Source organism: Amphiprion ocellaris, chromosome 16 (genome assembly GCF_022539595.1).
Source record: "Amphiprion ocellaris isolate individual 3 ecotype Okinawa chromosome 16, ASM2253959v1, whole genome shotgun sequence".
NCBI classification, from domain to species: domain Eukaryota; kingdom Metazoa; phylum Chordata; class Actinopteri; family Pomacentridae; genus Amphiprion; species Amphiprion ocellaris.
In genome coordinates, this window is record NC_072781.1 from 25,650,609 (window position 1) to 25,674,294 (window position 23,686).

Below are 23,686 nucleotides of genomic sequence, written 5' to 3' on the forward strand. Positions count from 1 at the left end.
TATGCTCACATCCTTCTGTTAGCATAGCGGCTAAATACAAAGTATGAGTTTAAAATGTGTCTTTTATCGAGCATGTTTATGTCCTACTGTGCAAGCACTCTAGGTTATTATTTATTCACATAGAATTTTGTCAAAATTACCAGTATTGAGCGACATTTGTCGAGCAGCCACAAAAATATACTGCTAACGCTCAGCCTTTTCAAAGTAAAGTCCTCATTCAGCTCCTCTATTATTTGGGTATTTTGAATTAAAGCAAAAGTGTTACCATTATTAACATATAATATAATATAATATAATATAATATAATATAATATAATATAATATAATATAATATAATTATATGTATGCAAATAATGAAACATATTAAACAGGAATCATGTGAAGAAATAATATTCTAAGAAAAGTTGATTATTCATATAAGGACTTGGATATTTTTGTTATACATTTATTTAGTATCAGTCAGGTTATTAAGTCTGGTAAAAGTCTGACTGTGTAAATACATAAACAGAATTCTTGTATTTGATATATATTTTTGTAGGTTCACAAATTTAGTTCTTAATTATGTTCCTCCATATAAATGAATTTACTATAGGATCTTAGCCTTTGAATGAGTTACAGTCATATAAAATAGTTCTTTACAGAGTTATATTTTTGTATCGTTGTAATCCTTTATATTTAAATTACCCAGATAAATTCACACTATAAACATCTTGAGGGCCTTAACCTCAGTATCTAAGCTTGTTAGTTTAGTTCGTAATACTGCTCTCATTTTTTATTTTTATTTTTTTACTGGAAAGCACTTTGGCGCAACCGCTGCTTTAAATGTGCTACATAAATAATAATGACTTGACTGTTGGCAATTGAGTAGCAGCGAGTTTTGGATTCGATTTTCTACGTTTTTTCTTTTTACCCACTTCTAATTAAATAAGTACATTTTAAAATGTGCTACTCTGGATCTGGTGCAGCCGCCTGTCTCTACCTGTAGTCATTCTGTGGTCTCAAACAGTGTTTCATCCACCAACTATATGAAGACTTTCATGACATGAGTAATAGCCTTTCAACTCTAAAGGATATATGTTGAAAGTATATTTTTTAATTAAGCATTCAATAACAACAAAAAACATTAAGACTGTTCAGCAGAGTTTCATGTTAGTCAGTCCTGTCTAAATTTTGAAATCAATCATGGAAATCATTTTCATTTTTACTGCAGATTCACACTAGATGATCTGAAACATTCTTTTGAGTTGCCATTATTTTATGCATAGGTTGTATATGTAATGCCAATGGATAATACAGACTAAATTATCAATAAACAATGGTCACTCAAACTGCCACCTTGGTGCTTAATTAAGATGAATACAGTCAGAGAGTCATTGCTCACTTGCTTGGATCAATAAAACAAAATTTATTACAATCTTAAGAGGAAAATGCAGCATGACTCCACCAAGAAGAGGCATAAAACTGTGGTCACATTGGTCTAATAATTCCAAAGCAGTGTAGTAATTGCTATTTTGATTAGTAATAGTTTGTATCACCTCTAAAAAAACATATTGATCAACCCCCTGTAATTATACCCTCTACGTACTGACAAACTAAATGCAATTAGTGAGATTTGCCATTATGAATGTCAGGGCTTTCTTTGATTTATGAGGTTTCGATGTTGTCTTTTTATTTTTATTTCTTGCGTAAAAGCTTGAATGTCATTCAATCAGGGTGTGCTCTCGCCGTTCATGTTTGAGGTTTTATTTTGAAATTGAATGTCCTGTAGTTCCGGTATGAGGCGCGCTGTTGTGTAACTGTGCAACTTGACGCACCTGTCGGCCGACAGTATCGATGTCATGTCCTTGACTGGTTTATTTATGAGCGGAAAACGCGTGTGTCGTGTGTAGGCTGCATTCAGTTCAGGTGTAGTTTGCTGAAGAAGCCGTCAGCGTCACAGACTGCAGGTCTGATGAAGCTGCAGCCAACACCTCCCCTCTGACGCCGACTGCCTTCGTGCTGAGCTAAACCACCGCCAAACTCCATTCAAAAAATTTAAAATTTAATATTCCCCTGCGCAGAATCTAAGATGCAGTTTTATTACAAAGGTTTCATGATACCTTAAGAACCTTCCCTCAATTCGGCATACATTCAGTACATTTAAAACCATGTATTTCAGCAACATGTACATTTTGATATTTGTATTCCTTTATTCAGTTAACGATAGGAAGCATTTTAATGTAAAAAGGTTTTGCACAATAGATCAGCCCAAACTGCCACATGATGTACGCTGCTGCCAAAGCGTCTGTGTATGTTAAATGTATGTTTGCCGGTCTGTGTGGAAGCATGAATTTCCCAGTCTGGTGATGGAGCTTGAACGGCTCGTATCGGGGCTACCTATGACTGAGATTAAAAGCCTTTTGCGTCATCACCGCGCCGATGCTGCCCTCTCACAGCAGTAGTCTGTAGTAGCAGCCTGCTGGTGCTGCTGCTGCTGCTGTCAGCCTCTGCTGCTCCAGTTTTTTGGTTCTATCCTCACTCTTAATGTTAATCTAAACAAAACTTCATGATTCTGATTCGCTGTAGCTGCCAGTGCTGTCACCTTTTAGGACCAAGCTGTTTTGCAGGACAAATAGAGGTGGGCAGTCTGGTGTAGAGACTGTATGACCATCTTTTTAGATAGAATCACAAGCACCATTCTGAATAAGTTTTTCCTACTTACAACTATTCTGTTGACTGTTTTGAACATTTCTTAGCTCTTCTTGGTTTATTCATCCCATTACCATGGTAGAGATCATTCTCACTGTTTCGTATTATTTTCTCTCTCACCTCCAAAATGTGACAAAGTGGTTCAAGGTGACACAGTATTGCTACTAGTATTCTTATAAGATTAAAAAAGCAAAAACATATCAGGTCTAAGTGAAGTTCTGAAATGAAAATCCAAATATTCAGAAGATAAATTTACAGCTGGAGCTACTTGTTTCTGGCCTCTTTTCAGCTGCGCTTGTAGGAGTATAACCTTAAAATGTGACGTTCAGTCCACACATGAATCAGGTGTGTATGTTTTGTCACTCAAATGAGAAATAAACAAGGTGGTATTCATCAACTGTTATAACTACCAATTAAAGCAGAAACTAGTAGTCCTGAAACACCTTCTGCAAATATCCACTGTGGATGTGTCTTTGGGATGTTTCAGTCTGAGATAGTTGAAGATGATGTGTCATGTCCCAACAGTTCTTCTGCAAACTGGCAGATAATATTCAATTCCTGAACATCTGAAACTACACAAACACAACCTTTTTCAGCACCAGGGTTAAGCTGTCTTCTGTCTAAGATCCAGAGTGCCTCCAGTGGACATTGTCCTGAGAGTGTCACAACCAATCAGACTTCTGAGTTCTGAGCTCACATTGAGAAGAAAAGTTTGGACAGTTTGTCATTTCTTTATTCCATGACCCGATCTGTACTATTCCTATTAAAAGCATTGTTTGCCACAGCATACAATCGTCAGCTTGCCCAGCCTTAAGTAGAAATATGTTGTTTTTGTAGTGAGTACAAAAATCAACCAAGATGAAGGAACATGTTTTACTGTGTTACTTATTGCATCCTTTTTTGAGTTGATCAGTAACCTGCTGGTTCCGGTGAGATACCATAAACTTTACTCAACCCTCAGGGGGAAAATTTGTATGTTACAGCCGCTAGATACAGATGAGGCATGAAAGAAGCAGGGCAAGAATTCCAAAAGTACGATAAGGCTAAAAATAAAGATATAATAAAGACAATGTACAAGCCATGATGAACTTACATATTGATATGAACAGGTATGATATGGGTAAGCTTAATAGAAGCTATTACAGGTTTGGGACGATCAGGTCAAAAAGCAGCGTTCTGACTCAGTTATATATAAGTTACAGAAACGTGCAAAAGGCTCGTCATCCACCTTCTTTGCCCTGTCTATCGCTCTCTCAAATACACACACATTGGAGGTTGCAGGATCTTCGTATGACTGTCCGTAATCTGCACCATCTGACTATAAAGTAACCTGCAGATCCAGTTTTTATTCTAGATGTTTGGTGTGGGGGCTGCATGGTGGTGGTGGTTATCACATTCGTCTTACAGCTAGAAGATCCTCGGTTCGTGTCCCGGCCTTCCTGGGATCTTTCTGCATGGAGTTTCCATGTTCTCCCAGTGCATGTGTGGGTTTTCTCCATGGTACTCCAGCTTCCTCCCACTGTCCAAAAACATGCTGAGGTTAATTGGTAATTCTAAATTATCTGTAGATGTAAATGTGAGTGTGATTGTTTGTCTCTATGTGTAGTCCTGTGATAGATTGGTGACCTGTCCAGGGTGTCCCCCGTCTTCACCTTAAGTCAGCTGGGATAGACTGCAGCCCCCCATGACCCTAATGAGGATTAAGTGGTGTATAGATAATGGATGGATGGCTGTTTGGTGTGGCCTGTGAGTGGAGCAGGCATTGTGACTGAGGAAATGAAAACTTCAGAAGGTGTTTACTTCTTATCTTAATACACCTATAAAAAAAACAAAAAAAAACAATTGCAGTTGGAAAAGAAGCAGATTTCATTAGATGTATTAGAAATATGGTTAAGACATACTAACAAATCAGGTTGGTGTAGGTATTGTTAAAGCCCTGCACCACTAATGGACAGTCTCCATGTTGTTTCCATCTTAGCTAGTCCTGTAACGTTGCCCCCAACGTGCAACTTTTCCACCATTAGTTCAGCATTGATGCTCGCTGTCCAACTGCAATACAGCAACACATTAAAGCTTCTCTGCAACAGTGTAGCAGAAAGAGGAACGTCTGTAACTTTACTTTACTGAAAATGATACTATCAGGATCTCTAAGTACTCTGGTGTACAGTATATTACCTTTACACCTCCCAGGAGATGTGCTTGAGAGCTCTGGGAACAACAAGTGAAGGCAAACCTTGTGTCGAGAGCTGTATGTCTGGGTTGTGTTTGAGCAGACTTCATCTATTGAAGAAAGCCCTGAAAGAAGCTGACACAGGATCTTTTATTTCTAAACTTACATCTGTTTCTAAGACCATGATGCTGAAATATAGATCATTTTTGTTCACACTTGTCAGGGTTATAATCTTCTCCAATTCACGGCCCACTTGCTTTAGGTGGTGTATTGTTATTTTGGATTTTATTTTATTGTTCATTATTAAAAGTGTCAAGTGATAAATGGTTAAAATTTACATATTAATGGAGCATAAATGACCTAAATTTGAATTGGCTGTGGTTCAGCGACAAAACAACACCATTCTTCAGTGAACTCTGGCTTTCTTTTGTTACTGGTGTTTTGCTTGACACAACACAATTAAACTGTTCTTTCAACATGAGTTTAATAAGAGGAAGGGTAATTCAGTCACCAAAGCTGGAATAAACAAACATTCTGTGGTCTCTGCAGGGTCACAGTGTGTTTGTATGTGCTTCCTGCATTGTTTCCTGTCAGCTTGTTTAAAACAGAAACAGTGGTGTTAATGTTCTCCATGTGAGTCGACTTATTTCACTGTTCCTCTATATCCAGCTCAAGTAGTGTGTGTGTGTGCGCGTGTGTGTGTGTGCATGCGCGTGTGTGTGCGCGTGGTGTAGGTGTTTCTTATTTCAGCATGTAAACCATAACTTTTTTCTTTTTGTCTTTGCCATCAGACTTCGCCTTCCTTCTATATTGTCCTTTGGATTTTTAAATCTTTCATTTTATTGCTTATGAATAGAGAAGTCTAGATACACGTAGCAACAGGATGATGCACAAGTTCGATTTTCTTATTTGCAGTTTTATAACCGTGAATTGACATCCGTGTCTCTTTTTGGTGCAATGCTGTGAATTTCATTCAGGTATTAATTGCTGAAAATATCGGAACTGCTCTGGCCATCTTTGGAAATCCCCATGAGATGAAAGTTATAGTGACTGTGTTTGAAATTTCAAATGGACAAACTAATATTCAAAGCTAAGGTGTCCGACAACAATAAAATCTAAAGTTTGCTTGAAAATATCAATCAAAAGCAGACCTAAACTAGGCCTGTGTGATTATAAACTAATCAATAGCAATATGATAATTGTTCAATAGAGTCTTGATAGTTGCATTTAAATGCACCAGATGCAACCTGCCATTAAAGCACATAATGAAAAGTTTGATCACATAACAAATCTCAGTTGTTCGCTTTGTCATACCTTGAATCTCCCTCTTGTCCTTCGTTGTTAAATGATGTGTAACACACAAAACACTTAATGAAAAGATAACTGCCAATCTGGTGTCTTATGAGTTAAATTTGAGTCAGTGAATCCAATCAGCGCCTGTGGTGTTCATTAATTAGGAGGCTGTTGTAAACTCACGAGCTGTCATGTATGACAGTTTCACAATTTAGATATGCAATAAATGTATATTTGTAGCTCCTAAGAGAGGTGCTTGACTGGAGCTGTAAAACTCAACAAGCAGCTGGTGCGTCTTTCAAAGGCTTTATTGTTCAGAGTCAATATTAACGGGTGTACATCAGGCTAAATGTCACTTTATTTCCAGCTCAAGCGTGACTCAGCTCCAGTGCCCGTCCCTCCAATTCCACTGCATGTTCTTCTCTGAGATAGTTTCATCTTATATACATCCTGTCACTGCTGATTACTGCTTATTCAGACCATAAGCAATCATAGCAGCTGATCAGGTAAATATTCTTTACTGATCTGCAATAAACCCAATCTACTGATTTGTATTTTATGCTTCAATCCGAGGACTCTGCAACCTGAGGCGTGTTTACTGATCAGAGAGCAGCACCATCCAGCTGTTCCCTGTGAGTCATACTGACTATGTCACAGCTATTTTTGATTCAAACAATGAATGGATGTTGTGAAAAAACTCATAAGACCAAAGTTTGAAAGCTGGAGTCCCGTTTTTCTTGTGCTGAGCTCTACAGAAGATGCTTTGAAAAAGCTTTTGATTATTACTGGGTTTGCACATTTATTTATTTACCTTTTATTTAACCAGGAAGTCCCATTGAGATTAGAGATCTCCATACAAAATTTGAAAATTATATGAAAAAAATACATTCACACAATGAATTACAGTTATAAGTAAAAGTGCAAAATGATGAAAAAGTTGCTACCAACTACTTAACATCTGCAGAAATCAGTCCCACCAATTTATTAATGAAGATGCGCAATGCTGGAGGTAACAGGCTTTCAGGTTGTCTGTCTGTCCATCCCATTTTTGTGGACACACTATCTTATGAATTCCTTGAGTAAATTTTTAAAAATCTGACACAGATGTCCACTCCAGGGATTAGCTAATTAGCATTTGGTCAAAGGTGAAGGTCAATGTAGCCTCACATAACTCGGCCATAACTCTGGATTTAATGCACTAATTATGACAAAACTTCACACAAACATCTCATAGGATAAAATTATCGTGTAATAATATCCTGCAGAAACACTTTTCAGACTGTTTTTTTTTTTTAAAACATCATAGCTCAGGAACAGAAGCAGAGATTGTGACCATATTTCACATTTGGGAGAATCCTGATTCAGAGAGACTAATCTTGAGTGCTCACGTATTAAATTCATTTATTACAGTCTGAAAGAATGCAGTCTCCAAACCCAACAGTTCTTTGGTCACTGCTGATTTTGTCAGCTATTACAGCTGCCATTCAGCTGCAGATAGTAAATGTTAAGTCTGTGAGGTGGGTTATGTCCAACTCAACATGTTCATAATTTGTTCACTTCTGCATGGTATCCAGTGTTTTTATCAAAGAATTTGTGTGATAGGTAGTATGATGTGTGAAGAATCAGCGCTAATATGTCTTGCTATTTATCTCTACTGGTGTCTTCCTGGTATCTCCAATAATGAATGAGAGGCAGCAGTACAGGAAGACTGGGATGAAAATCTTCACTGTCATTACTGCCATTTCCACATTGAATTAACATTATATCACCACAATAACAAAACAAGGTGTACATCAGTGATGTTTGGATCAGGCTTGACTTCATCTGAATCTACATGCACACATAAATCTTCCATCTGCTATAAACCAGAACTTATTCTTTTCTCCAGTTTAGAGACTGATCACACATTCACATTATTTCTCAATGGGATATATTTCATTGTAATTGGTGCAATGAGAGTCTAGTCTGCAAATTCATGCCTGACAAAAAGTTAAAGCTTAATAAAATATTAATGGAATTATGGTGAACATTCATCATAATGTCATTGATATTTTCCTCTTTAATAATGTAATATTTTTCCCACCTGCTGTGAGTCAGAATGCTGTTTTAATGACCTGGCCCTCCTGACCCACAGCTTCATTGTGGTGTCCACTGGACACTATTATTGACTCAGAACCTGCAAAATATAGAAAGAAAAGGCTGAACAGACATTGTGTGATGTCTTGAGCAGAACAAAGACACTTTTGATTTAACAGTTTTATGTGGGCGTATCTTTTATATTTAAAATTCTAAGTGTCTTATGAGCTTTATCGGCAATTAAAAAGGCATGACTTTTGTCAGTCATTTCAGTTTTAATCAATTGAAGGTTACATAAAAAAAGCTTATTTTCCTGTTTGAGTTCCCACTATCCACTGATGCCAATAAGCTTTTTGTTTTTGTGAATTTCCCCTGTGAGGGATCACTAAAGTTTGTGATTATCTTTAGTGTTTGTTTTATTGTCTTTCTTGGACACATTGAAGATTTGTTTCTCTGCAGTATGCAAGTATGATAAGACTTATTTTTCAGAAGTGAACTTTCCCAGAAATGAACCTGGAGTTGAGATTGTTTTGTTACCTTCCTAAATGTTCTTTCCTTGAGCTGGAACATGGATTCTCCGCTGGATGCAGCTCAACGCAAACACAGCAGAGGCTTTTATTCATTTTTAAAACAAGCATTCACTCCATGGCTGGTTGACCACTCAGAGTCCAGAGCTCTGGTCTGATTGATCAGTTTGTTTATGGGTCTGGCATGACCAGATACTGCCTGTCCTCCATATGTCTGCTGCACTCAGGGTGTCTGGGTGGGGCAGCTCAGCTATGACCACTGCAGTATGGTGACTCACCTTAGCCTTTAAGCTGTAATTCCACCCTCAGTCCTGCCTTCTGCCTACACACACTGCCCTACATTTCCTGTGTGTCTTTGTATGTGTGTGTGTGAGTGTGTGTGTGACAGAGGAAGAGAGATTTGGAGTCCTTATTGATTGCACTTCCATTCTCCTGTCCTCTCTGGCATCTCAGTCTATCCACTACTTAGAGTCCAGACTATGATTTTCGGCTTTCGTTTTTAATGCAATCCTTTCACCAAAGTGACTCATACGCTGCTCTCTTGCACACATTCACATCCTGGCTGTGTGTCAGTGTTATGATTTGTGGTGGTGGTGGTGGTGGGGTGCTCTGAGCTGGCACATGCTCTCCTCTGTGCTGGCACAGCAGATCTTGGCAAGCGCCCGAGGGGCACTCAGCACTTTGACGACCTGTCCTTGGTAGCGCTCTTCAGCTGCACACACACACACACACACACACACACTCACACTCACACTCTCATTTTCACCCGCTTTTGCATACACACCTGCAATTGTACGCACTTTAGAAGTATGAAGAGCAGGTTAGTTTTGCAGTGTTCTGTGAAGGTGACCGACGTTTGTAGGCTGCTGCTCAGTCTGCATTTGTAGTGCTTCAGTGTCACATAGTTGTTACGTGAATTTTATGCAAATAATTAGAGGTATACTATAATTCTGTTGTCTGAGTTAGAGCATTTAAAGGCAGCATAATGCAAGGAGACTTCCACAAACACATTGTTGTGTGTCTGTTTAAGTTTCAGCTAATACTGGCTATAAATCATGCTGATGAAAGACCACAACAAAGACGTGCACTTCGGGCCTCTCACTCAGCAGCTAATAGCCATGAAATTGCAACAGCATAAGTGACATTGCTCTGACATTTCTGTCAAGACAATTTCATTTTGACTGAAAATATTCATTGTGGGATTAAGCAGTGGAAAGAGTTAGAAAATGGTCAATAAATTGGTTTTCAAGCACAAATGCCAAAATTTTCTCATTCCAGCGTCACAAATGTGATTATTTGCTGCTGTTCTATATTCTCTGTCTGTGCTTCACCACAGTAATATAACTATCTCTGTGCTTGGGACTGTTCGACTACCCAGAAATGTCATTTAAAGATGTGAATTTGGTGTGACATCTTCGTAGTCTGCATGATTAAAGTTCCTCTTGAGTATCTATTCAGATGATGTTTAAAATACATGTCTAATTGGAAAAAGTTGTTGGCTAGAAATTCTTTAGGATCCAATGTGTAACATTTAGGGTGATCTATTGGCAGGAATGAAATATTCATAGATATGCTTTCATCAGTTTATACTCCAAAAATAAGACTCACTCTATGTTTGTTACTGTAGAATCAGCCCCATTTGAAAACATATTAATTCTTAATGAAAATGGTAGCACTTATTACAGTGAAGCCCAGTGTTTGATACGAAATGTGTAGCAGTAAAACATAAAGCGAGCAGTAAAACCTGCTGGCTTTATGTTTTAATTTTCATCTTAGCAAGTTGAGCTAACCTAGTGATGTGCATTTGAGGTTACTGGAGAACTGGAGGAGGTCGGATCTTTTCACCTCAGAGTGACCATTTAAACAAGTAGCATTAAGATATCAAGCTAGAGGTATTTTTTGGAGCTTTCGGTTGCTCTGTCAATTTGGCTGAAGCATGTTGTTTTCCATTGTTGTAATTTTCCTCTGTGATGCCTTGATCTGTAAAACAGCTAAGAATATACCATCATTTTGTGTCTCTCACGTATTACATTGAGGTACAGAGCCAAGCAGTTATTATTTTTTATAAAAAAGGAACCCCAAAAAAGTGAAAAAGTGTAAATAACCATCCAGTGCACAGTACAAAAAGGACCTTTATCCTTCAGTCAGTACCCACAAATAAAGACAACAAATATGTTAAATTATTTGGTGTGAAAAATAATAATATAATTATTTGTATTGTAAAAGTATTAGAAAAATGACATACCTTCAGTTTGTTACTACATAAAAAGTTGAACCAGAGAATGTCTTACGCTTTGAGGAGTGATCTAAATGAATGCATTGACGTTCCTTAGACCCATTCATTAGATATAAATCCTAAATGGGTCATAAACCTTTACTTTAGAGACCACTGTTAAATGGAGCAAATGGTTCAGTTCAGTGGTGTATTAGTCCATATTAGGTGCTTCAACTGCGTCATAATAAACTGCAGTGTTTGTGTTCATGATGATGGATAACCATAGTATTCAGTCATTTCTGAGCAACAATAGAACTATAAATATGCTTTAATATGGTTTGGATAGATATAAAACCCCAGAGAAAACTGTAGGATCAGTTTACCTTTGGTTTGGGTTCTGTGAAAATGAACCATATGAAATAGCAACAACCTTCTCCTTGGGTTAAATCCACTGCACTGCCTTTCATCACCAGCAGGTGGAATCCTGTCTTCACTTTACCCATCCAGCCAGTAATGCATTGTTTTTAAGGAGGTGAGAGGATTACTGAATGCTGGGGCCTATAGGCTCTGTGGTGCTCCTGTTTTATTTATCTGCTTTCTGTAGAAGACATAATCAGACAAAGCACTTGGCAGATTGTGTGTTTCTGCTGGTTTGGTTCATCCCCTGTGTGTATCCTTCTGTCTCTTTCAGCCTTTATTACTTCTGATAATGCATTTAATGTATTATCCGTCTGTTCTGTTTATGGACTGTCTGGACCGTAATGTTTAAGACCAGACGATGAGAGCAAATGATGAGTTTTATTAGGTTTTCCTGTTCATTTTATAAAGTGGAGACAGTGCGAAGAGGTGAGGATGGTTCTCCTTTTGGAGCCAGTCTATCCACTCCTCCTCATCACTGCTGACACTGAATCACACTAATGGGCCAGCAGGGAGCAGCACAGTGCTTCTTTGTTCTCCCTTCAGCGTCCCGCTCATGGTGCACTCTGTGATTCTCCACTCTCATCTGGTGTGTGCTGAAGATTCTGGCAGCCTTTCGATGATTTACTAAGAGGGCATTTTATTAATTAGGAAATGGAGGACGTTAACCTTCTTTAAAGGAGAATAGTGCTGAATTTCAGCACAGGGACAGTCTGTTTTTTTTGCCTGTAGAATCATTCAACCTTGATGCTGTAGCATTAGCTGCTTTTATTCCTAGAGGTAAAAAGGAGACCGCCAAACACATTCAACAAGGAAAAGCAACAGTAGCCTAAAACTGACAGTGGTTACAGAGGTTGTGCTGTGTTAGGAAACCATAAACGGATTGTTTGAGCATGTATTTATTAGGTGTCATTTTTTGCATGAGTCAAAGACCAAAATTATCTATCGATGTCTGTCTGTCTGTTAGTTAAATACTACATAGAGATTTGAGCATCCAAGGTGTTTTAGAGGACATTAGTAAAATGTAGTGCAGACTGAAAAGGAAATGACCACATGATTAAAGTAAAAGAACGTGGGGAGGTAGAGTGTGGTTGTGACAGTGGCCGAGATGCATTTCTGGGTGCTGTGGTTTAGAACAGACAGAGACTGCAGCATTATTAGTCCTGGGGGATTTCTAAGACTCAAGTCTGACACGCTTTAAGTCCACAAAGTCTGCCTCTTTCAGCCTTAAGCTCTAAACTTTGCATCTTCACTCTGTCCCAGAAGAAAGACCAGGCTTGGGTTTGTCGCTGCAGACTTCTGTTCACTCTCATAAATTTTGATGAAAGAAGCCAGGGGGAATCACACCCCTAAATTCAGATGTGCCTTGTTCGCCTTTTCTTACTTATTTGTTGCTTCAAAGCATTTTTACACCCAGACCGGCCAGTCGTGGGCATTTATTCTGCACGATCAAACAGCAGATCACTGTGTTTTAAATCACAGGTTGATCTCTGTGGAAGAGTGTGGCGTATCTCACCTGACATCTGTGGTCACCGTTTCTATCTTGCAGTCACTGTCACACACATTTTTACACACACAACCGTCAGTCGTCGTCCTGACTGTCCTCAGGTTGACAGTTGGGGCTTTAATTTCATGCTCTGCTGACTGCCCACCCCCCCCCTCAGTTGGAAAGTTCTGCTGTCACTCATCAGGGCTCCAGGGTGTGTGTCTGCTTGTGTGTCTCAGCGGGAAAAAACTCCATTTGTTTGTCTCTGTGTGTCTGTATGCATGTGAAAATGTATATATATGTGTGTGTATTAGTGGACATATTGATCATAGTGTGTAGGTGAGATGTCAAGTTTATGAATATGTGTCTGCAAGTGGGAGTGTTGTTTTACTCTGACGTGTGTGTCTTTTGTGCAGGCATGCTCATATGTAGTCCCTTCTTTATAACACTCTGCATGATGTGCTCAAATTTACCTGCATGAAAGTGCTTGAAAGTCTGTGTGTGTGGGTAAAAGAGAAAAGCTCATTTGTGTCTAATCAGGTCAGCAGTCTACAAATTAGCGTTGGTGTGTTTGTAGTGTGTGTGTGTGTGTGTGTGTGTGTGTGTGTGTGTGTGTGTGGAGGGACTGCAGGGCTCACGTCTACAGAGAAAACTCAATTCAGCTGTCTATTTTTGTCTAACCTTCAATGCAGAACAGTTGTAAAGATGAATTGTCCGCATGAGACACAGATGAACAGATACTAATGTTTCAGAACCAAGGCTACTGCATATCCAGGTACTGCTCAGTTCACAGAAAGAAAGATCTCATTCAGTACAGGATGGCACATAAACAGGCCGCCAGCAGACAGCAGGTTAATAGAAACAGACCAGTGCAGCAGGTCAGGGCTCATAAATCAGGCTGGCCTTTACTCTGCACACCTCAGGCTTCGCTTTGAAACAATTGCTGTTCAATTACACCTGACACAAAAGTTTAAGATTACACCAAAGCTCATGTAAATGGCCCTTTTTTCATGTATGATACCAGTGCAATCGTTTTTGTTTTTTTGTTTTTTTTGCTGTTAATATTGCAATGATTGATGTTTTTATCCACTCGAGGTCAGAGGAGGAATTTGTGAAGATGACACTGAAATGTTATCAGCTTAGTTGATTTTGGCAGGCTCTGTTTTGGTGGCAACCACTGTGTCCATACTAAGCTGGGTAAATTCCTAAATGCTGCTTTTTCTGCTCAGTTTTGGGCATCTGTCTAGACAAAAACTGCATTTATTTTCTCCTCAAAAAACTGAGCTTTTCCAAAGCAGGCTCCGCAGGATGTAAATTTGTTGAAAAGATGTCATACCGGTTACACAGTCTTTCATTGTTTTCTCCAACCAAACCCTGAGGAAGAAGAAGAACAGCTATGAATGCAACCTTTACACAATTTTCGCACCCGATCGTCAGCAGTGTTGTCAATCAATAATCGATTAATCATTAATGTGAATGAAATACAGTCGACATTCCTCCAGTTGCTGTCTACAGACAACCAGGTACTACAGCTAATGTACAACACATTTTCTGACACGTGAAATTTGTCTTCTACCTTATCAGTTAATATATTTTTAATTGTTTAAGTTATTAATGGTAACTAATCGATTAACTGATAATCAATAACCTTCTTAATAGCAACATTGCTTCACGGACAGTCCACTTTTCTCACTGAAATTGTAGTAATCAACAATTAACAGTGCATTCACACATGCCCATGCACATGCCCAGTAGTAGCAGCTGGCTGTTTTAGTGTTTTATTGAAACGCATGGTGTAGACACAATTTCATGTATTCTAGCCATGTTACATTTCCCAAACCTGTGATGAATAATAAAGTTTAGGATAAGGTTACCTGCTGTTACCTTCTAAAATCTTAGTGATGTGATGGAGCTGCAAGATTTGACACCATTAATATAGCAGTGAATAGCTTTCTGCTGTGTAACGTTGTAGTAGCGTAACTGCGTCCTCTGGATAACATAAGATAGAATTTTATTAATCCTGAAGAAATTCTTGAAAAAGGTTGATATGGTGTCAGCAGCAAGATTCTCACCACACATTCATTGAGCAAGGAAAGCAAATGAAGTCACACTCACTTGGTGTGAGGTTGTGATTTTGAAAAGATGAGGACGCTATATAAATGAAAGGGATTTTCTGTATAAACAGAAGAATCCGTAGGCTTTCCATTACCTTTAGCTTAAATGTAACTTGGAATCAACTGGCTGAACTGGGAAAACTAAATTCATGTACCAGGACCCCTTTATTTCTCACATTATGTAGGTACTGTCCTCTAAGACTGGCATATTACTGTAAGGTACAGTAAAAAAATTTTTCAGTGAATTAACTCTCGTCGGAAGACATAGATTGATGGCACAAATCGTGGGGGTTGTACACCCATGAGCCTAAACTTTATGAACCAACCGCAGAAGAATGGAGTCGCACTGATTATCAAGCTGGACCTCGGCCATTAACTGGTAGAAATATATACTAGTACTGGTGCTGACATCTCATCAATAACAGAAAAACATGTTTGATAAAATATTAGTGTCACCTAATGCAAACTGCATTAGTTAATGCAAATTGCCATGCAAGCACATTATAAAAATGCAAAATTTAGTTGCATGAACAAACTCCAAGCATAACCCTTCACTCACAGCAGGTCTCCCCAGTGACTTCAGTAACATTTGATCCATTTATCAGCAATATCGTCCAACCCTATGACCAAATTAACAGTTGATTTTCTTAGTTAAAACTCCTGTTGGGGTACTTCAGTCAGCAGCTGTTGGAGCTACTTGAACAAAGCAGATCCACAGCACAGCATAGTAGTCAGGGGTGGTCGTAACGCTTTGGTCCATTGGTGTATAGCTGTGCTAATGTTAGCTTTAACTTTGGACAGATGTTGTCTGGATACAACAGAACACTGGCACAAGGTAAGGAAACTGCTTTTATGTTATTATACTGCTGCCAAAGCAATAATTATAAAATGATCAGAAACCCACAGAATGGCAAAGTAATTCTAATTTGCTAAGAGCAATCTGCTCATGTTAACTGGGTTATTCTTAAGTCCGATAAAGAAAACCCAAATGCCCATTCACATGAGCTTTTTAAAATAATATTGCTTAAAATAGGGGATGATCAGATTACACTAAGTGACTCAGAGGGCAGCTGGTCATCATCTGCAGACACTGGTGCTCACCCATCAGAGAATCAAAGAGCATCAGAGCAGATAAATGTGATTGGCTGCTTAAAATAGTACAGCACAGTTTAGTATTTAGAGTATAATTTGTGTCTAAATACAACCAGACCCTACTGCTCCATTGATTTTCTTAATAGAAATACTCAGAAGAGACTGGCGACCTGTCCAGGGTGTCCCCTGCCTTCGCCCGAGTCAGCTGGGATAGGCTCCAGCATCCCCAGCGACCCTAGTGAGGATTAAGCGGTGTATAGATAATGGATGGATGGATGGAAATACTCAGAAGCAGAAGATGAGAAGTGTTGATTATGAAAAGCTGCTCTCAAGAAGATATTAGCATATCTGGAAGCTCTACAGTGCACCAGAAATTGGTTTTCAGAAGGAACATGCGTATATAAGCAATACATGGATATGCTCATACAGTGTGCACTCTGTATGCCACTGTATCTAAGTAATACCTGTGCGGAGACTGTCACATACATTTGTTCTGGAATATTTTCTGAAAGAGGTTATCTGAGAGCAGACCGAATTGAAGTCCAGTAGATACTGATAGATATCCAGCAGATCGAGTCCAGCTTACAATGGCTGAGCTGCTTGATTTAGGCTTAACACTCAGTCATCCCTGCCTTAATGCTCCTTTAGGCCATCTAGCGCATTAGTGCCACTGCATTAACACACTGATGCTCTTACCCGAGACCGGCAAGCCCACTGGACTGCGTGCGTTCCCACTAGCTTCCAACTGACACTGCTGCACCACCATCATGTAGCCTGGATCCATAAAAGTCGAGCCTTTGCACTTGCTGTGTTCAAAGGAGCTTTCAGTTCTCCTATTGACAGATAGTAAGCTTCACGGTCTAGAGAGGGATAGAGCCAAAGATGACGCGCAGGGACTGTAGCCACTAGCCCATTAAAATAATTTGCCTGTCATTTCCATGCCATCTCCTATTCATCCCCACAGAGATTTGGCTGAGCTTGGTTTGTTTTGTGCCATTTTCTACGTGATGGATGATGCATTTGGATGACATATTTCTATGTGAGGCTCTTGACCTGAGTTCACTCAAAGAACATATTTTAATGATATTTCGACAAGTATGCATGAGTGTGTTAATTATTCTGTATTTCACTAAGTTAAATGTCCTTACTGTGCCTCTGACAAATCGCTTGTTGCATTTTCTAACAGTATCTAAAACCCACTTTTCATTTGTGGGTTTGGGTGAAACTACATCTGACAGTTTTGTAGTTTTCTGAGTCAGAAAATGCAACTATTATGCCCACTTTGGTTTGCAGCGGTGTAAAAGCACTTCTTTTATTACATTTCTTCAAGGAAAGACTGTCTAAAGGGGTGTGTGATTATTCCAATTTTTAGAAATCATTACTGCAAGACTGCAGAGAGGCTCTGATGGCAATCTTTTCTCACCACTGAATGTAAAGTTTTTGACCTTAAGGCACAGTTGGAGACGCACATTGCATGCAACGTTGTTTGAGGCATGCAGAGGACACCCATGGTGTCCAGTATTCATTTCTATTACGCTTGTTAAATTCAGCCTGAATTTGACTTGATCCTTTCCTAAGTCTTGCTGTGATATCTGTTCTGCAGTGTTAAATGACTCCAGTGGCGGATTTACCATCAGCATTGTTTGCAACTGCTGGCAGAATAATATGTTCAAATTCACACTTTACCTGTCTTTGGTTTTAATGTTGTGGGTGATTGATGTGGTTAGTTGTAACATTCTATGTATGACAATTATTTCATTCATTTCATTTTGTTTGGCTGCTTAGCAAGCATAATTGTCAAAAATGCGTTTACGGTTAACATTATACTTAGAATGAAGACAAAACGTGTGTTTTGTAGACTGTCTCAGGTCTTAAGTTCAGTAAACACAGAGCAGCTAATTCTATATGAAATACTGCAATATGCATGTTAGAATCCTGAAACTCCATGAATGATCTGCTCCATGGCCATGGAAGTAACTATTGGTTAGTGTTGTAGGTAGCAACCTAGTTACCTGGACATGCTAAGGATTCCGTGTTATGTTAGAGCTGACCGACATTACGTTTTATCTTTTAATGTTTTTATGGTTTTGAAAGGATTAAAAACACATGACATTCAGACAGATCTGGTTTCTAAGCTATGCTTGGGTATGAGTTAATGGTCACTTCTTAGGTTGGTCTGTTAGTTTGCAATACTGAATGTCAGAGAGTATTCTGAGGATACTGAATGTTGTCTGAGAAGCAAATCAGGAAGACTGTGTTTCAGACTGGCCCGTATAGTGCAGTTGCTTGTGAGAAAATTCAAAATTTCTGTCCATCCTCTCAGCAGACTTTGCACAATTGTGTGTCAGCAAGAATCAAAGTCTTGTCTTTGTCTGCTGGGAGCTTCTTCACTTCTCATAGCTCTGTGCAGCACACTCATGGCCTTCTTTCTTCTTCTCTGCCAGGGCTTTTATATAACCCTATGTTGGTTATTTTTGCAGTGCCCTCTGTCTAGCAAGCAAAAATACAAAATCTGACTTGGACTTTTTCCAAATCAGGCACTTCTGTGCCATTTGTACTGCTTTCAGAAAGAATAAGTTAAGATCTGTGGTTCAGCCTATAGTGGATTTAGTGGCAATTTTCTTGTTTTATTTCAAATTTTTAAGGATTAGGTTTATAGGTTAAAAAGTTCTATGACCCCGGAATGCTTTTTAATACCAGTTTAATAAATTCACAGCTGCTTTGATTGAGTTGTAGTCTTTTTATGACACCTTTCATATTTTGAAATGGGTTTTTAATCATATCGACATTGAATTAAAGCTATTATTCACTGAATGAAAGTACAAGTGCACACAATAAAGTACAAGAGTAATCTTTTTTCTGACTTCAAAGACTAAAGTTAAAACAGTATAGAAATCTGTAGCATTTAGTTTGAAATCGATTAAATGCAGCATTTAATACATAAACAAGATGTGTCTGCACATTTTCTTTTGCTTCAATATAGCTGTTCATATGTAGGGTTTTTTATATTTTGTGAATCCCATGAACTGTAATCAAATGATATCCATAAGTGATAGAACATGCTACATTCCTTTAAAATCCCATTAAGATGTATTGAAGGGATTTAGGATTATACTTCCTGAGCAATTTTGATAAGGATGTCTTCAAAATGTGTCAGGATAACCTAAAGTGTGAGTGTGTACCTTCTGAAATAGTAAACTGAGTGAGACAGTTTCACCAAAGTAATGAATGGCTCTGAATGTTTGTGCTGCTTGGATTTTATCTCTTCATATTAACTTCTTGAGTTTCTGCTCAACCCTGATAGTGTACTGTAACTGCCTGTTACAGAACTTTTGAGAAATCCCTTGTCAGTCAAATAGTTTGCTCAAACTGCTACTTCTGAGCTTGAGTTTCTGTGGATTGGACTCTCCTAATCTTTATTTTCTAACAAACTCCCTCCGAAGCACGCTGATATTTACATAGCCACTAGATTTTTGAAGACCAGAAGAACATTCATTCCATCACCTTGGTCCTCCTCAAGGTTTCCTGCGTTGTGCTTTCTAGATCAGTGTTTCTCAACCTTTTTTGAGGCACAGCAGATTTTTTTTATATAAAAAAAATCTGTAGACATGTCATCACTTCGTCTCGCAATTGTGTTGTCAAAGGGAGGGACTTGAGCTATTTCTTTAGATGCGTCAGGTCAAGCATCTCCTTTACAAAGGTTCTGCAGGCAGGTAGTATTAATGTCTCTGCCACACTGTCTGCCTTTACGAGTTCAGCTCCTTGGTAGCTAGCTTTGAGAGCTCACTCACCTTTGTGGTTTTTCTTCTTAAAGTTGTTTGTATTTCAGTGTGTTCACGCAGGTGAACAAAATGGTCCGTGTCCTTGTTTTGAAATGACGGATGTTTTGTTTGGAGATGCCGTTTAGCTTACTTGGGACCAGGACACTGTTGGGTAGCTTTTCTCTACACACCAAACATAATGGAGTTGGTGCAGTAGGATCACTGGTGAAAGTGAATCCAAATGAAAGACAACTTTTGCTGTATTGCCTCGAGTTTACCGTTTTTGCTTTTGTTTTTTCCACCAGCACTCATACTAGAGCCTTCATCTGGGTCAGAACTGTGTCCAGGGCCCAGTTCGGAGTTTGTGTTTTTCCCTTTTCAAGTATTTATCCATCGCTGTCACCACTACCTCTTGCACATCACTAGTCTAATTTTGTGGTCTTAAATTGACAAGGTCATCAGCTACCAGCTGCCACCCACTAACATGGAAGAATATTTAATTACTCTGCCAGTAACTGCATTTCAGGCACAGACATACAACAGTGGGAAATTACTTGCTGCAACTAAATAATACGTTTTTGGACTAATTAAGAAATAGGACATTTTCCTGCGGTGCACTTGAGGATCTCTCAGGGCACACCAGATTTTCAACCACCATGCAACATGGTTGAAAATCACTGAACAAGGTGCAGCTCTGCACTCCACGGTTGTAAAGAGTGGTTTTCTGAGCTACAGAACATATTGTTCTGTATGAGTATCTCAGGACATAGGCAGTTTGAAACATACTCAAACCAGTCAGTGTGAAAATGTCAGTGAGACTTGAACAGCTCTCACTACAGCAGAAAGTATGTGCATGTTAATAGTTGTGGACAGTACTGTGGAAAAGGGGCCTTTACTAGAACCTAGAAAAGCTTTTGTTCTTTGGTGACACACCTGGTAATTGAGAACTGGGCTTGCCAACTTGGTGCTTGTGTAGCGAGATGACAGTGAGAGTTACCTTAAAAAAAGTTTTGAAGAATAGCGTTGAAGTAAGGAGGTTTTAAAGAGAAGAGTGGTCACGTGCTTGCTCCTTCATCTCACAACTGCAACTTATTCATTCATCACTGATTGCTGTATCTATTAACTCCACAAATTAAAATGTATTTCAAAGGAAGTCATAGACTGTATTAAATGGTTGGGGAGGAATACTCTTTACCGCAGGCGTACAACTTAGTAAAACCGTGTTACATAAAAATGCTAACCACTTCTGTTTGTTTCTCTTTCTGTTCATTCCTTTTTCAGGTCCTCGATGGGCATCATGGAACCTCGGTGTGTTCATGTGCATCCGCTGTGCCGGCATCCACCGTAACCTGGGTGTCCACATATCCAGAGTCAAATCGGTCAATCTGGACCAGTGGACACCTGAGCAGATCCAGGCATGTACACATAAACAGAACCATGCACACACCCTAAACACACAAACCCAATGCATACAAGCAGGAAATATCTGCCATAAATGGTAATCCACATAGTACCGCTGCTTTTCAGCAATTTCTGGCCTCCATAAAAAAGCAATAAATGTTCCATTGATAGTTACTCCCCTATGCAGTTGAAATCAAATGTTCTCACGAGGCTGATTTCAAACATGATTTACTTTTGAAATTGGAAGAATTGGAACGTACCATGCGGTAGAAACAATGAAATTTGTTAGTTTAAAAGGGTTTGCTGTTAAAATTACTAGAACAGCACAGTGTATTCTGACCATAACGGTGGACATTTCCTTTACCTTGTTGTACTGAAATGAGCTGTTTTTGAAGGGAATTCACGCTGTTTCCTCTCACACACAGACATGCTGGAATCACTGTAACTATTTCTAGCGACAGGAATATTTTTGATATTCCCTACTCATGTCTATAAATCTATCTGCTTTTCCTTTAGAATCAAAGTAATCCGGGTGATCCATGGTTAAAGTGAGAACAGGAGCCGCTAGTGGCTGATGCCGCATGATGCTTTTATGGTTAAGATTGTATTAAGCTTTTACATAACCTAAACATTTATTTAATTCTGTTTTTATTTATCCAGGACAGGGTTCATTGAGAGGCCAAGACAGGCAGCAGCACAGATTAACAGGATACAGACATAAAACTATTTAAATATGGTTTACATGAAGATTAATATCATAAATTGAATGATGGGGAAATGTTGGGGCAAAATTGTAAAACATATTCATCCTGAATGAAAATAAGATAAAGAAATGAAGAGGAATGACAGATTTGATCAAATCCAGCTGCTTTTGTTTTACAGATGTGTACAGTTTTCTTTCCATACATACACACAAAAGCATCTAATTAATAAAAGTGCAAATCAAAACTCTTTCATCATAAATATATATGATACCACTAGCATTTAAACTGGTGACATTCCAGGATAATTCAGCTGAAAGTATCAATAGACAGAATCCAGAGATGTGGCATGTTGTGATGAACGTGACACTGATGTCTGTCACAGAAATGCAGCGTTTAGTTAGTTTACATTTCAGGGCTCTGTCCACACACTGTGTATTGTTGACTTACATGTACATGCTGAGCAACATGCAAAGAGAGCATGGAGAAATGTAATTAGTTTGTGTATAACTGTGTTTTGTTGATAACAAGTGTTGATTGCATCACACAATAAATCAGGGATGTGTGTGTTTGTGAAAGTCACATGAGCATGACAGTAATTTATTTAATCATCTTGTTGTTATTACATCCAATTGTTTGGTGCATGTGTGTGCAGTACAGAAAAGGTGTGTGTTTGTGTGTTTCTTCAAGGCAGTGCCTATCCATCAGCTGAGTGTGACTAGAAAGGGTCTCACTCTGAATGTTAATCACTGTTTTCAATGACTAATTAATTCTGGATGGCTGATTATTCCGACTCCGTCTCCTCCACTTCTCCTATCATCACCCCATTCATCACCCTCCTCTTAATTTAGCCCTGACACATACGTCCACAGTGTCTTTTACTCTGAGTGTGTGTTTGTGTGCGAGTGTGTGCGTGGAAAAGAGTCAGCAGGCAAATTGAGTTGAATGCAAATGTGTTGTATGAAAGAACTCGCTGTGTGTTTTTGACAAGTGCTTAAAAGAGTTTTACCAGTTGCCCTCTTAGTATTAATGCTAATTTTTTTCTGCTTTTCTGCCTCCTTCGTTGTTTCTTCTCTCCTTCAGAGCATGGTGGACATGGGTAACACCAGGGCCAGGCAGCTGTATGAAGCCCACCTACCGGAGAGCTTCAGACGACCACAGACAGACCAGTATCCTCCTCCTGTTTTCCCTCTTTCTGTTTATTTATTGGCTTTAGCCGTCATTTCACCCCACCCTCATTTTCATAAAACCTTTGTTTGTCACCATATATTAGAGTGAAGACTTTCCTGTCACTGCACAGTTGCATATAAACTACTTCCGTTAGACTAGATGTGCATGAAAACTCACAGACATATAACACTGTATGGCACCGTACATGTCAGTACTGATTTGCATTAAAAGTCCCTGTATCACTATATATGTCAGCCTATATTTACATGCAACTCTAAAAGCTTCCTAAATCGCTCCATATTTGCATATTAACTCCCAGTGTCACCATAAATATGCATGAAAATGGCTGAGCAGGTAGAGCAGGTTGTCCACTAAACATAAGGTTGGCGGTTCAATCTCTGTCCCCTCCACATGTCACAGTGTCCTTGGGCAAGATACTGAGCCCCCAGTGCCTCCAGATGGCTGGTGAGGACCTTATATAGCAGCTCTGTTGCTATTATTGTGTAAATGTGTGTGAATGGGAATTGTGCTGCTAAGGTAGAAGTGTTATGCAGACCATCTACCGTACCACATGG

At 39.0% G+C, this 23,686-nt stretch overlaps 1 protein-coding gene across 7 annotated transcripts in view; it reads left to right on the top strand.

Moving 5' to 3' along the window:
* smap1 (small ArfGAP 1) overlaps positions 1-23,686 on the top strand; it is a 130,756-nt gene that overhangs the window by 438 nt on the left and 106,632 nt on the right. For all 7 annotated transcript variants that reach the window (XM_055018343.1, XM_055018345.1, XM_055018341.1 and 4 more), the window contains exons 2-3: positions 21,121-21,254; positions 23,025-23,110. In XM_055018343.1, the coding sequence (XP_054874318.1) occupies positions 21,121-21,254; positions 23,025-23,110 (220 nt within the window). The remainder of the gene's footprint in view (positions 1-21,120; positions 21,255-23,024; positions 23,111-23,686) is intronic.